Source organism: Pogoniulus pusillus, chromosome 10 (assembly GCF_015220805.1).
Source record: "Pogoniulus pusillus isolate bPogPus1 chromosome 10, bPogPus1.pri, whole genome shotgun sequence".
Taxonomy (NCBI): Eukaryota; Metazoa; Chordata; class Aves; order Piciformes; family Lybiidae; genus Pogoniulus; species Pogoniulus pusillus.
Genome location: NC_087273.1, coordinates 13,608,461 through 13,622,098, shown reverse-complemented (window position 1 = coordinate 13,622,098; position 13,638 = coordinate 13,608,461). Strand labels below are relative to the sequence as shown.

General features: G+C 41.8%; 1 protein-coding gene across 2 annotated transcripts in view; it reads right to left on the bottom strand.

Annotated features, from left to right (window-relative positions):
• The window catches only part of FAT4 (FAT atypical cadherin 4), a 192,244-nt gene that overhangs the window by 11,131 nt on the left and 167,475 nt on the right, over positions 1-13,638 (bottom strand). For both annotated transcript variants that reach the window (XM_064149965.1, XM_064149966.1), the window contains exons 12-15: positions 10,196-10,281; positions 8,625-8,804; positions 7,324-7,448; positions 5,998-6,215 (exon numbers count right to left, since the gene is read on the bottom strand). In XM_064149965.1, coding sequence (XP_064006035.1) covers positions 5,998-6,215; positions 7,324-7,448; positions 8,625-8,804; positions 10,196-10,281 — 609 coding nt within the window. The remainder of the gene's footprint in view (positions 1-5,997; positions 6,216-7,323; positions 7,449-8,624; positions 8,805-10,195; positions 10,282-13,638) is intronic.

The window sequence follows — 13,638 nt, the reverse complement described above, 5'->3', positions numbered from 1 at the left end:
CAGCAATAGGGCATGCATATGACATTTCAACTGGAAAGAAAAAAATAGAGAATAGTTTTTCTTTCTCCTCCAATATAAGTGTGGAAAATGCTTTGCAGGATAAACAGATGTTTCCCTTGCCCAAAACACTTGCATCTAGTTTTCATTACCACTCAGCAGGAATACATATGGCACGGCAGGACTTAAGCAAGATTCCCATTTCATATCTGTTTTTCCTGACAATTTGCCTTTTTGGCTTTCTTTTTTTTTTTTTCCTTTGCTTTGTTGTGCAGAAAAGCAGTTGCATTTAAGAAACCTTTCTGAAGAGTTGTGAAGTGTGTGGTTTTGTGTGAATTTTCAAACGGTGCCTCTTTGCACAAACTGCTTTCAAACTTGTGAGCTGTTAGGATGAAAAGGTACTGTTAAATTCCACCAAAAGATTTCTTTGGCTTTTTCTCTAGGAACGACGCCTCACAATTCTACTGAATCATGAGATGCTGGATTTCAGACCTCTTGTTAGCTCAATGTTGAATGATCCCAGAATGAGATCAGTGCAAATTCTGCATTTAAGATAGAGGAGTTTGAAAAAAGCCAACCGGCGTCCAAAGCTGCCAGATGCTCAAACACAGTGTAACAGCTGGGTCTGTTGGCTGACCTCCTAAGGGAGTACAGGTTGTGTACAGCTCACATAGGATGGCTCTCCAACTCATTGCAAGTTTCCTTCTCTATTCTCTATGTTTGGTCAGATGTGTTAAATATGACAGGTGTTAAACATGACAACTATTTCCCACTCTGTGCTGCTGACTGCAGCTCAGTCAGTCCATGATCTGCGTGCAGAACGCGCACATGCGTAGTCCAGAAGAGGTCAAAGCCCCAGGTTTGTTGAAAGCTCTCTAAGCCTCCCATGCTTTGTTCCAGGAAAAACAACATTCACCTGGGAAGAACTGTGAGGTGACACACCAGCTACAAGAATGCTGCTCTCATTTCCAGAAACTGTTAAGTGCTCTGGATTTAACTTCTTTAGTGATGCAAGCCGAGGACTTCGTTCACACAGATCAGCTTTAGTATGGCTGTAAGACCATGCCCATGCCTTGGCAGCAGCCTAAACTAAATGGATCTAGCACGTATCCCACTTGGATCAAGAAATACAGTGGTTAATATCTGCAGGCACTCTGGTTATCCATGCAATAATTTGGAGTGTTTGAAAATGTTTTGAGGGACACTTTGACAGAGCTGCCCCTTCGAGTTAGGATGCTTTTGATAGAGGGAAACACAGGGGGCATACATCTAAACCGTCCCACATTTGGCAAGGCAGTCTCACAGGCTGCTCTAAGATACTAAATACCACTTGCCACACTCTAAAGTATTTGTGAAAAGATTAACTGGACCTAATATATACATCTCTTTATGTCTGTAACCTGTAACTGCCTAGTATGCCTTGTTTTGTCCTTTATGCACCAGGAAATCGCTGCCTCATGTTTGATCTTTATGTAAATGAAAACGTTAGAGTAGATATCTCCAAGGTTCCTTCCAACCTAAGCCATTCCATGCTTCCATATCAGGCAATATCCTCTAAGCTTACTGCAATCCACAGAATCACAGAATTAAGCAGGTTGGAAAAGGTCTTTGAGTCCAATCTATCACCTAACACCTTCTAGTTAACTAAACTACGGCACTAAGTGCCACATCCAGTCTCCTTTCAAATGCCTCCAGGGACAGTGACTCCACCACCTTCCTGGGCAGCCCATTCCAATGCCAACCACTCTTTCTGTGAAGAACTTCTTCCTAAGGTCCAGTCTAAACTTGCCCTGGCACAGCTTGAGGCTGTGTCCTCTTGTTCTGTTACTGGGTGCCTGGGAGAAGAGACCAAGCCCCACCTGGCTACAACCTCCCTTCAGGTAGACAGAAATGAGGTCTCTCCTGAGCCTTCTCTTCTCCAGGCTGAACACCCCCAGCTCCATCAGCATCTCCTCAGAAGGCTATGCACAGAATCAGAACTTTTAGTTCTGCCTTAAGGAAGAATTGTAAAATTATTTACCTGTCAGCAGCTGGTATTTTCCATACTGATTTATGACCCTTAAGCTCTATTTCTGTTGCTTTTACATGGCATGTGACTGATTGTAAAAGACATATAAATAACATACTGGTGACATGTGGAAAATAAAATTTCCAGAGACAAGATGTCCATGACTTCTTCAACCAGGGGAAAATAAGGAATGTTCTTCTTGGTTCCTTGAGGCACAACTTATTTCCAAATTTCACAGAATCACAGAAACATTCAGGTTGGAAAAGCCCCTCAGGATCACCAACTCCAACCAATATCCCTACTCTGCAAGGTTAACCTTAAACCATACTCCCAAGCATCACATCCAAACGACTTTTAAATACATCCAGGGTTAATGACTCCACCACCTTCCTGGGCAGCTCATTCCAACACCTGACCACTCTTGATGTGAATTTTTTTTCCTGATATCTAGTCTGAACATACCCAGTTCCAGCTTGAGGCCATTCCCTCTTGTTCTATCACTATTTACCTGTGAGAAGAGACCAGCAGCAGCCTCTTCACAATGTCCTTTCACATAGCTGTAGACCGCCATGACATCTCCTCTCAGCATCCTCTCTTTCAAGGTAACCATCACCAGCTTAGTCACTCCTCTTTTAAGATTTACTCTCCAGACCCTTTCCCAGCTTCCTTGCCCTCCTCTGAACTGGCTCCAGCACCTCCACATTCCTCTTGTAATGAGGTGCCCAAAACTGACCCCAGTACTTGAGGTATGGCCTCACTAGAGCCAGGTACAAGGGGACAATCACCTCCCTACTCATGCTGGAAGACAAATGCTGCTGCTGACAATACTGAGTAACACCCATTTTGGGGGTTTACTTAAAAAGGCAGAACAACTGACAAGTAAAATATAATGAAGAGAGTGAATCACTAAAGCAAACATATTTCTAACCACAAGGATGACTCAACTTTACTAATATTCAGTCTCCTTTACTGAACAAATTACCTCTAATTTGTCTTAAACCTGAGCACTAGCCTTTGCAGATTTATAGCCCACTGGATATCTTTTTTAAAGAGCTACATTCTGATTTACTCCTGCAATTTCTTATGTGCATAGAAACACAGAATGGTTAATATTGGAAGGGGCCTTTAAAGATGCCTAGAGCATTCTGCTCTCTCACCATAAGCAGGGGCATCTTAACCTAGATTCAACATCACATCAAACCTAGGCTTGAACATTTTCAGTGATGAGGCATCCACATTTCTGAGCAACCTGTACCAGTGCCTCAGCACTCTGGTATATGCATATGTTATCTCACATAGGTAAGATGTAATCCACATTCTCTATCCATACAATTCATAGATCTTAGGGATAAAGTTATGCTAATTTAATCTGGCATCAGGTCATATTTTCAGCTAAAACAAGACAGGTAATTTAACCTTTAACCTCCTGTATTTGCTTCATTACTTCTAATTGAATTAGTTGCAGTGTGTATTATCTGTGAGAAAATAAGCTGTGACAAAGAGCTTTAGCAATAAGGAATCCCCTACTCTGTTCCTTTTTATAGGCTTTTGCAGGAGGATTTTCCATTTGAATTTAACCACTGTCTAATTCAATTTGCTAATTTTTTTGGTTTAATGTTTCCTGGATTAAGAATCCCTTTATATCATAAAGGGATCTTTCGGGAGAGCTCACATCCACGATCAGCTGCTCGCATTTCAGTAGGTGTATTTTACTAGCATTTGTCTAACTTTATCCCAACCCCAGCTACAACAAAACCAGTTAACTACAAGAGGAAAAAATGTATAGGCATGGAAGTAGCCACAGAATGTGCAGCTCTTCCCCAGCAGAGTTTAAGATGAAAAAAACACAGAGCAGGTTTTCCTTGAATGCTTACACTTTGGATAACAGGCATATTAAAAGACCCAATTGATTGAGTGTGGCTAGCAGATTCAAGGGAAGCTCTCCTCCTCCTCTGCTCTGCCCTGGTGAGACCTCACCTGGAATACTGCATTCAGTTTTGGACTCCCCAGTTCAGCAGGGACAGGGATTTACTGGAGAGAGTCCAAGGGAGGGCTACAAAGATGATGAGGGGATGGAACATTGCCCTGTAAGGAGAGGCTGAGGCATTTTGGTCTTGTGAAGAGAAGACTTAGAGGGGTTCTAATCAATGTTCATAAATATCTGAGGGCTGGGGGTCAAGAGGGAGGGGACAAACTCTTCTCAGTTGTGCCCTGAGATAGGACAAGGGGCAACAGGTATAAAGTAAAGCACAGGAAGCTCCACCTCAACATGAGGATGAACATCTTGACTGTAAGGATCACAAAGCACTGGAACAGGCTGCCCAGAGAGGCTGTGCAGTCTCCTTCTCTGGAGACTTTCCAGCAATGCCTGGATGCGTTTCTGTGTGACCCGAGCTAGATTCTACAGTGCTGCTCTGGCAGGGGGTTGGACTCGATGATCTCTGGAGGTCCCTTCCAACCCCTAACATCCTGTGATCCAAAAATTAAGTCATAAAATTATCTGGTTTAAAGACCAATTAAAGAGCTGCAGACAAGTCCATAAAGCTCATCTTCTGTACTAGGAAGTAGACTGAGATGTTATGGAGACCTACATGTAAGTTGGTTGCACTAACATCTTGGGCCATCACCAAGGGAAGTGCTCATCATGATACTATGAGTATGAGCAATGGCACAGAAGCCATACTGTGCTAACTATTGCTACAGTTTGAGTATCTAGCATCATCTGGGAATTTTCTGGCAATAATCTGAACAGCAATGTTACCTCTTCTTTCTTAAACTGCTGCATCTGGTACTGGGCAAACCTCTGCTCTCAGGTCCTTGCACAGCTGGGTCTGGGACTTGACACCCTCTGCTTGCTTGTATAACTTCCCCAGCATTAACAATAATAAGAGAGTTTGCATAAACACACCACTGGTGCTTTCAGCCAGGAAAGGCAATTCTCCTCTTCTTTTTTTTTTTTTTATTAATAATGCCTGTAGAGCTGACCTAGCAAATTCTACTAGGGAGGAAATGGTAGTATTTGGTTTTTTCTCTCCAGAACTCAAAATAATGAGATCTTATCTGCTAATACAGCTGAGGCAGAAACTTCCTATCAAATAATGTGGTAAAAGCATACACCAGGGAAGCAAAGCAGTCTTTGTTCTTCAATGTGGCCAGTGTGTCAGGAAAGCTCTGTACCTCTGATCAGGCAGGTGGAGAATATCCATGGGGCTGAAGCTTAGAAAGTGTGAATTTCTGTATGAGTTTCTTTAAAACTCAGTGAAAAAAAGAGAACTTGGAAAGCCTTGCAGCAGTCAAGGAAACTTGGAGCTTACACCAGCCCAATAAAGGGGCTTGCCAACATCACTGCTGTACTCATTTAGAGTTATGAGTAAATGGACTGAGTCATAGCCAGGAACTGAACCATTGCCTTCTCTTGAGAAAGGTAACTTCTGCAGCAATAATCTCTTTGGGAAAAAAGGCAAAACTCTGTGGCATTTGAAGCATTAGTTCAGCTACATATCTGAAAACGATTTGATATTGACATTGGTCTATGGGTAACCTCATGAATTCAAGTGATCCCTCACTTCCCAGCTTGATAAGCACGAGCCATGCTAGTAGGAATTAATGAAAACTTTTTGGCAGAGGATTCAGGTTTAAGGTCTGAAGAATCAGAAGATAAAAGGCCAATAATGAAGTGATTTGTTCTGTAGAGTGTAACCTAATGATGACAACAAACATGGCAATGAGCACTGTTCTTGCTGCCCTAAACCAGTCACTATTTGGAATCTAGACAAAAATGATTAGATACAAGCCCATCAAGATCTTCTGATGCCTTGGCAAATAGCAAGGGGATTGTTGAGGAGATGAATGATACTGGAGTGGTGCCTAGCCTCACTTAAAGACCTAATATTTTATAAAGGAAACAGCAAGAGTAATGGAAAAACGTGATTTTGATCACTGTACACGAGGCAGTCCAATCAAATCAAACTCAGCATTAGCTGTAATCTTACCTTCACAGTAGTGAAGTTGCTGCTTTCCTGGATGTGGACTAAAACACCATTCTCGCTTCTGGTCCTGAACTTCACCTCCAAACGCTCTGCCTTCAGGGGTTCTGGGCTGGCTTCTCGAGGGCCATGTCTCAGCAGGTATTCTCGCTTCTTGTTGGGGCTCATGTGGTAGTCCAGGCGCCCCTTGCCTTCTAGTGACAAGGCACTGTCTGCAGTCATAGCTGGGACAAAGGACAGGAAGAACTGAGTGGGTGGCTCGGTACAGCTAGAGCCCAACAACGACCACTTTAAGAGCAGAGATCAAGGTTAGAACAGGCCATGGGGGAGAGCAGAAGTGAATGGGAATTTCAGCCCTTCTATTCTTTGGCTTCAGCCAGAATGTGTGTTTGAGAGTGGGAGTGTGCTAGTAATTTACTGCTGCTATCAGTCAATAGTAAATTAAAACTCACCAGGGAACAAGTGAGGGAGGAGGGAAAAATTTGGCTCTCAGAAGTGTAATTCCTTCCCAGGGATGTTACTGTTTCCATTAGTGCAAGAAGGGCTTCATGATATATTGAACTCTAAGCTCTTCAGGGCAGAGATAATGACTTGCTATTTGTTACGGCATTCAAAATTAAAACCAAATAAAAAGTGGCAGAACATTGACTACCAAATGCTGTTAAAATTATGACTGAATTCTTTTGTAAACCAGCGCAATAAAAGGATATAAATCAGCTAAATAATGGGACATGTAAGGAAACAAAGTCCAGTCATTACACTGCAACTACATGGAAATAAGTCACTTTGCTCTCCTAGACAATCCACATTGATTTACAGAGCTATCCATATGTGAGTTAAGAACTCCAGCGTGGAAATGCTTTGCTTTCATTTACATTTACTGTATTTTCTTGCACATGATCTGATTTTTTATGTGATAACAATGGTCTAAAGCTCAGAGTAGCCACAAGCACATGCAGAAAACACGAGGGGAAGGGTTTTCCTTACCTTCTTACCTCCCCATAGCAGAAAAATTCCTCCTTAGGGGAGAGCTTTATGAGTTACTAATTATACATTATGGGCAAGCAGTAGTTTTAAAGGAGTGTGAGTTACCTGAAATGTGATATACAGAGCAGAAGACATAATATATGTAACTTGTTGCTCTTTTTAGCTCATGAAAAAACCATTGTGGGCTTTTCCTTCAGTGTTACTTCATAAGCAAGCATGGTGCTTGTTTTCATTATGTTATGAAACTCATTACCCTGTGCCCCTGAAAAGAAAGCCTTAATGGCATTGGGTTACACCGCGGTTAGGTGTACATCAAAGAGAGCGACAGCAAAAGCCCCTCCGTACATTTTTCACAGTGCTTTCCTGTCAGTCCATCTTTGCAGTGACACTGCTGCCACGACCAGTGATCAACACAGGTGCCACCATGTTGGCAGGGGCTGGTTGTGCAAGCGCCTTCGAGTCTGGGACACCTGAAAGAGATGAGAAAAGCAGATGCTGAGGAGCGTGTGCACCCATAAGCAGAGCAAACATGCTGGGGAAAGTTCCTGAATTTGAACTCCCTTTCTTCCCCACAGAGACATCTTCCATGAAAAACTCATGTTTGTAAATGGATACAAATTTTCAACATCAAATTATAACAGTCTTACAAAAGAGAAAGGAATTCAGAGGCAGTGAAAATCCAATTATCTCTTACTCAAGAGAAGAAAGGAGACCTTACTGGAGCCTTTGAGGTCTTAAAGGAGGCTCATTATAAAGATGGGACAGTCTTTTCAGCAGGGCCTGTTGAGAAAGACAAGGGGTGAGGTTGTAGACTGAAGGAGGGGAGATTTAGACTGGAAGGAAGTTTTTATGGTGAAGGTACACGCTGTCCAGAAAGGTGGTTAAAGCCTCATGACTGGACACATTCCAGGTCAGGTTGTTTGGGGCAGATTGAGTTGAAGATGTCCCTGTTCACTGCAGTGGGGCAGCAGTAGATGACATTGAAAGGATCCTTCCAACCCTAAACATCCTGTTATTCTTTGAAACTTTTTCAGTGCTTTTTATGTTGCAGACTTCCAGGGACTTCACATCATAATAAGCAGCACAAACTTGGGGGCTGCAAGAGGAAGAGTGAGCTAAGAAAACTGGATGAAGGACTGACATTATTGCTACAAGTGTGACTTCAAAGGCTGAGATGGAAAAAGCAATAGAGTCAGATAGTTCATCATTTCTGAAAGACCGCTCGGAGGAGACGAGGGAAATTCAGTGATATGTGAGAGGTAAAGTGATAGAACAGACATTGTGGATTAAAAAGAAATAAGAGGGAGCAGAGGGGTAGCAAACAGAATGAGTACAGTCAAACCCAGGTGGAATTTATAAAGAAAACCACTAAGAGGGTTATATTCTGTTTCAGCCTGCGATGTAACAGTAATAACTGGCAACAGAAATATGACGATGTCGCTGTTTCGAAGCCTCTGTAATCTTCCATGAACCTTTAATCCAAATTCTATTTCTTCCTGCTTTCTTCTCACTTCACAATAAATTCTGCAGTCATTTTTTTTCACAAGAAATATGTGGCAGTGTCTGAATAGAATAGCAACTGACTTTCACGACTGCATCCTGTATTGTAAACGCTGTCCATTCAATACCATATATAGCAGACGTACTGATCTAAGATGCCTTGAGCTGCCAAAGCCTGGCTGGGCTCCAGGGGACGTCCATTGACTGCAAACTCCATTATACAGCCCACAAAATCATGGCTCTCCACCTGTCCTCTCCTTTGAAGGATGGGCTCTACAGACCTGATGCCACCAACAGTAACTCGATTTGGTTGTACATCGAGAGTCCTATAAAAGAGTCAGAAAAATAATTGATCAGTATCAGGCATGAAGACAGCAATGGCAACAAAGGAACTGTGACCATCAGCTACAGTCTGCAGCTAAAATTCCTCTTCTACAATTCCTATTTTACATTGAGAAGGGGATACAGAGAGATCAGGAGTGCCTGAACTAACATTTTTAACTGGTATGGCTTTAGATTCACGCTCAGTTGTTGCACGTTGCAATCTCTATTCACTTGAATGAGCGAGGTACTTGCAATCATAATGAATAAGGTTTTTTGTAGGTTGTGCTTTATCTTATAGATGATATTTAAACAGCTGGGAGGTAGATGAAATATTTTTCAAAGATATGCCACCTTTGCTAGTAAGGATACTACATGTGACAGGAAATATGATTGTGATTATTGTAAGAAATTACAGTAGTGGTTGAGATAAAGTTATTGCTATCTCTAAAGAAGCCCCAGAAAAAAATCTGAGTTATTTACAGAAAACACAAGAAATAAAGTTGTTCTCTGTACTGGATAATGTTTAAGAAATTAAAACTGTGAAGGTCGACACCTGGGAATTACTGGAGAAAGAAAAAAAAAAGGATAACAGCACAATATTTTTTTTAAAAGCAAGCAATAATGAAGTGATGATATTTCTTACACCTTTACAAGGAAAGAGAGGTGCAGTTCATGCAAGCAAACAAGTACAAGATGCCCAAACCTGAACACATGAATAAAATATAGGTGCAACCAGAGTAATAGCATTTTGAGTCTCAGCCTGGTTTTGGCAAGACAGATACAATTCAGAAGGTAAAAGCAGAGGAGGCTTTGCTCAAGATTTGTAGCACTAAATACTGCAGAACTTTAAACTGTCCAAGAGTAGTGCTGTGTATTTAATTTAAGAGCCAGTTGGTTATAACAAATACATTTGTGAATTAGTGTCTAATTTAGATTTATGAGCTGTCAGTAATAAACATCTGATAAAATTATTTGTTAACTCTTTCTAGATTATTAAGTAAAACTTCAGGGCATCAGACAAGTCCTATCCCTGTGCAGACTACTCATGGCCATAGATTTCTTGTGTGCCACCAGCATCTGGGGCCAGAGTTGAGAAATGAGAATTTCTGAATAAGCTCCTTGTCATGAATAAAGTCCATGCAGAAATGTAGCCTGAGTAGCAAGTAGCAGCAGATGTAGAAAATTTAATTTGCTCCTGCAGAGATGGAAGAAAATGGCACTTGAGAGCTTTGCCTTTGCATGCATCTGGAAGAGGGCAGCTGAGGTATCTACCCCTTGCCTGAGGCTGGGCTAAGATCTCGTCATCTTTACTCCAGAATTCTCTGGTTTCAGAGGGTGATTTGTCTTTCATTTTACTCAAAACCCCTCACCCATAAAATGAAAAACTGTTTACCAGTCAGTAGAAACAGCCACATTGCTAACAGTGCAGTACCCAGGCTCCTGATCCTCAGAGCAGGAATCCACTGTCAGTGATGCTGCCTGCAAAAGCCACACACACAAATATGCAAGGTTGTAATCAGATTAAATACTTATGATTAAATGTATTATATCAAGGACCAGGTTAGGATGGAGCACTTGTATATGACTATGTCACTTGAGATCACAGGGTGCTAGGGAGCCACTGATCATCTGATCTAGTTGAATATGTTCCTGCTGACTGCAAGGACGTTGGACTAGACGACCTTTAAAGGCCCCTTCTGATCTAAAGCATTCTGTGAAGACCAAATGTGGATACCAACAGAGGCTGCTTCCCACAGAGAATGGGATAAACACAAAGTTTTCAGATTTGGGTAGGGTTTCTTTTGTGTTTGTTAGCTTTGCTCCTTGAAACTGCAGTTCTTTTGGCTCAGACTGCATCCTGCTCTCAGTCTGAACAGAGAGCTGCTCCCTCCAAACACAAAGGGCATTCCTTCAGGGGCTTGACCACGACATTAAACACATTGCTTGAACCTGATATAAAGCAGGCTACAAAAGCTAGGCGTACAAACACTGAGATTACTACTTGGCAATAACAGCCAACCACTCAATAATACTCAAAGGGTAACCAAGTGGATCTGATTAAAGGAAACTTTAGGCTAAGCCATGAGGGATGCATGCCCCACAGTGATAACAGTGACATCTGCAGATACCGTCAGTGGGACCAAGCTGACTTGCATAGAAGTACCAGGCACCACCAGTACTTAGAGCAGTCTTCCTCTTTATAGTTAGCTCCAAACCATCAATGTCTAAACAGATTGTCCAGATAAGAGAAGGCTTTGAGAAGACCTTGTAGTAGCCTTCCAGTACCTGAGGGAGGCCTACAGGAAGGCTGGGGAGGGACTATTTACAAGGTCTTGTAACACAAGATGAGGAGTAATGGGTTTAAACTGGCAGAGGGGAGATTTAATTTAGGTGTTAGGAAATTCTTTACAGTGAGAGTGGTGAAACACTGGCACAGCTTGAGGTTGTGACTGGTCCCTCCCTGGAGGTGTTCAAGGCCAGCCTGGATGAGTCCTTGAGCGACCTGTTCTAGTGGGAGGTGTCTCTGCCTGTGGTGGGGGGTTGGAATTGGATGATCTTTGAGGTCACTTCCAGCCTAAACCATTCTATGATTCCCCATCTCAGTCACTAAAGTGAATCAGGATACTTTCATTTGTAATCTCCAAAAATCTAACCAAAGCCCTCACTAAAATCACCAAGTCATTCCTGCTTTAAAAACAAACAAACAAACAAACAAACAAAGAGTTGTTAGTTCATTCCTTATTTAGCAAAGAATTTTCTCCACAGCAATTTATTAATAACAGATGCAATGCAAAAACCAAACCAAACCAACAAAAACCAATGCAGCCCTGAAGGTTGGTTACTCCTTAAAACAACTTCTCACAAAAATAAACACAAGCTCCAAACTGTACAGATTGGCTTCTCACATTTCACCTAGACCTGTGGTACAGTTTTACAGCAAATTTAAATCAAATGTCACTTTAAAAAAATGTTTTGGTTTCTATTTTGCTTTTGATTACTCTACACATAGAATCCACATAGAATCCACATAGAATCAACCAGGTTGGAAGAGACCTCCAAGATCATCCAGTCCAACCTATCCCCCAGCCCTATCCAGTCAACTAGACCATGGCACTAAGTGCCTCATCCAGGCTTTTCTTGAAGACCCCCAGGGATGGTGACTCCACCACCTCCCTGGGCAGCCCATTCCAATGGCAAATCACTCTCTCTGTGAAGAACTTCCTCCTAATATCCAGCCTAGACCTACCCTGGCACAACTTGAGACTGTGTCCCCTTGTTCTATTGCTGGTTGCCTGGGAGAAGAGGCCACCCCCCACCTGGCTACAATGCCCCTTCAGGTAGTTGTAGACAGTAATAAGATCACCCCTGAGCCTCCTCTTCTCCAGGCTAAACAACCCCAGCTCCCTCAACCTCTCCTCATAGGATTTGTGCTCCAGAGCAAACAGGAGCTGAGCAAACAGCTATCAGTACATCATTACTCTGCAATGGCTTTTTTAACTCCTGCCTCCAACTAAACTCCCTAACAAAATCTCGCTGAAATCCCCGGATTGTCCCTGCTATTTCCCAATACACACTGTGAGCTGACACGTTGTGTTGACCAAATAAATTCATAGCTCTTAGCCTTAAATCATGCCCTTCAGTACGCCTAAATTGCTCAATTTGCTATTTTTAATGAAAGCTTATCTCGGATTTCATTCCAGACATAATGAGCAAAAACTGGTTCTCCCAAGAAATGTCAGTCTGCAGTTCCAAAGCAGATTATAGCCTGGTATAAATGAAACAATTCATAGAAAGAATAATAAGCTGGCTGGCCTGTATGCCATCACACACATACATATTTTCCTTCAGAATATCAACAACAGAAAAAAGAAATGAAATGAGTTTTTTGTTCTTAGCTCAATCAATGTAATCTCCCCAACTTACATCGCTATGTGCCGTGAAAGCCAAGCTACAACCCCAGCTGAAGGGCTAGATATTTGAGAGTGTATTTTACTTGGCCCAGAGTTCATACAATTTATTTTCTAATGTTAGTCAAATGTTCCTGCTTGTTACTTAAGCATTACTCCACGGTTACCTTGCTGCATTCTAAGACTTTCTATCCTGTCACTCTGCAATAGCTCAGGACTGACAACTTAATGATTTTACCAGTTTCCGATAAAATCCCACTGTGCTGTAGGAAATGACAGATTTGGAATCCTGAGGGGAGGCTATTTTATGCAGTTTTAGACACCTGGGAGACATTTTTCTTCCAGCAGAAATATCTAACACAAAGGCAATTCTTTTCACATACTCTGTTGGTAAACAGCTGACATTGCTGGGAGGTTTTAAACGTAAACCAAAAGTCGCACAAAGGCACAGGTCGTCTTGGAAGTTTGTTTTCAGCCTGGAGCGTTCATAACTTTCTGTAAACAGTTCTTTCCATGTTATCTTCTCTAGCCCTTTGGCATATCTACAAGTAAAACATTTTCCTGCTCTAGCCTTTTCTGAAATCTATTTCACTTTATTCATTGAAATTTTGAATGTGTGCTCCTATGCTCAGCCACTTCAATCTTATGGCTAGAAACATCACACTAATTTAGTGGCTAAGATGGGAAACTTGGTGCTTTCCAAGATTTAGATGAATCTTTGTTCTTTACCATCTAGAAGCTGGAATGAAAATTATTAAGCATCTGCTATTAAGGCATACTTAAACAGAGTCATTTCTCAACATCATGATTATCCTTCAACTCATTTGGAGATGTATCTCCTATGACACACACAAACCAGATTTGCACATTCAGCTGAAGATTAAACCATTCCCCCTTCAATAAATTGAAGAAATCAGGTGTTGCACTA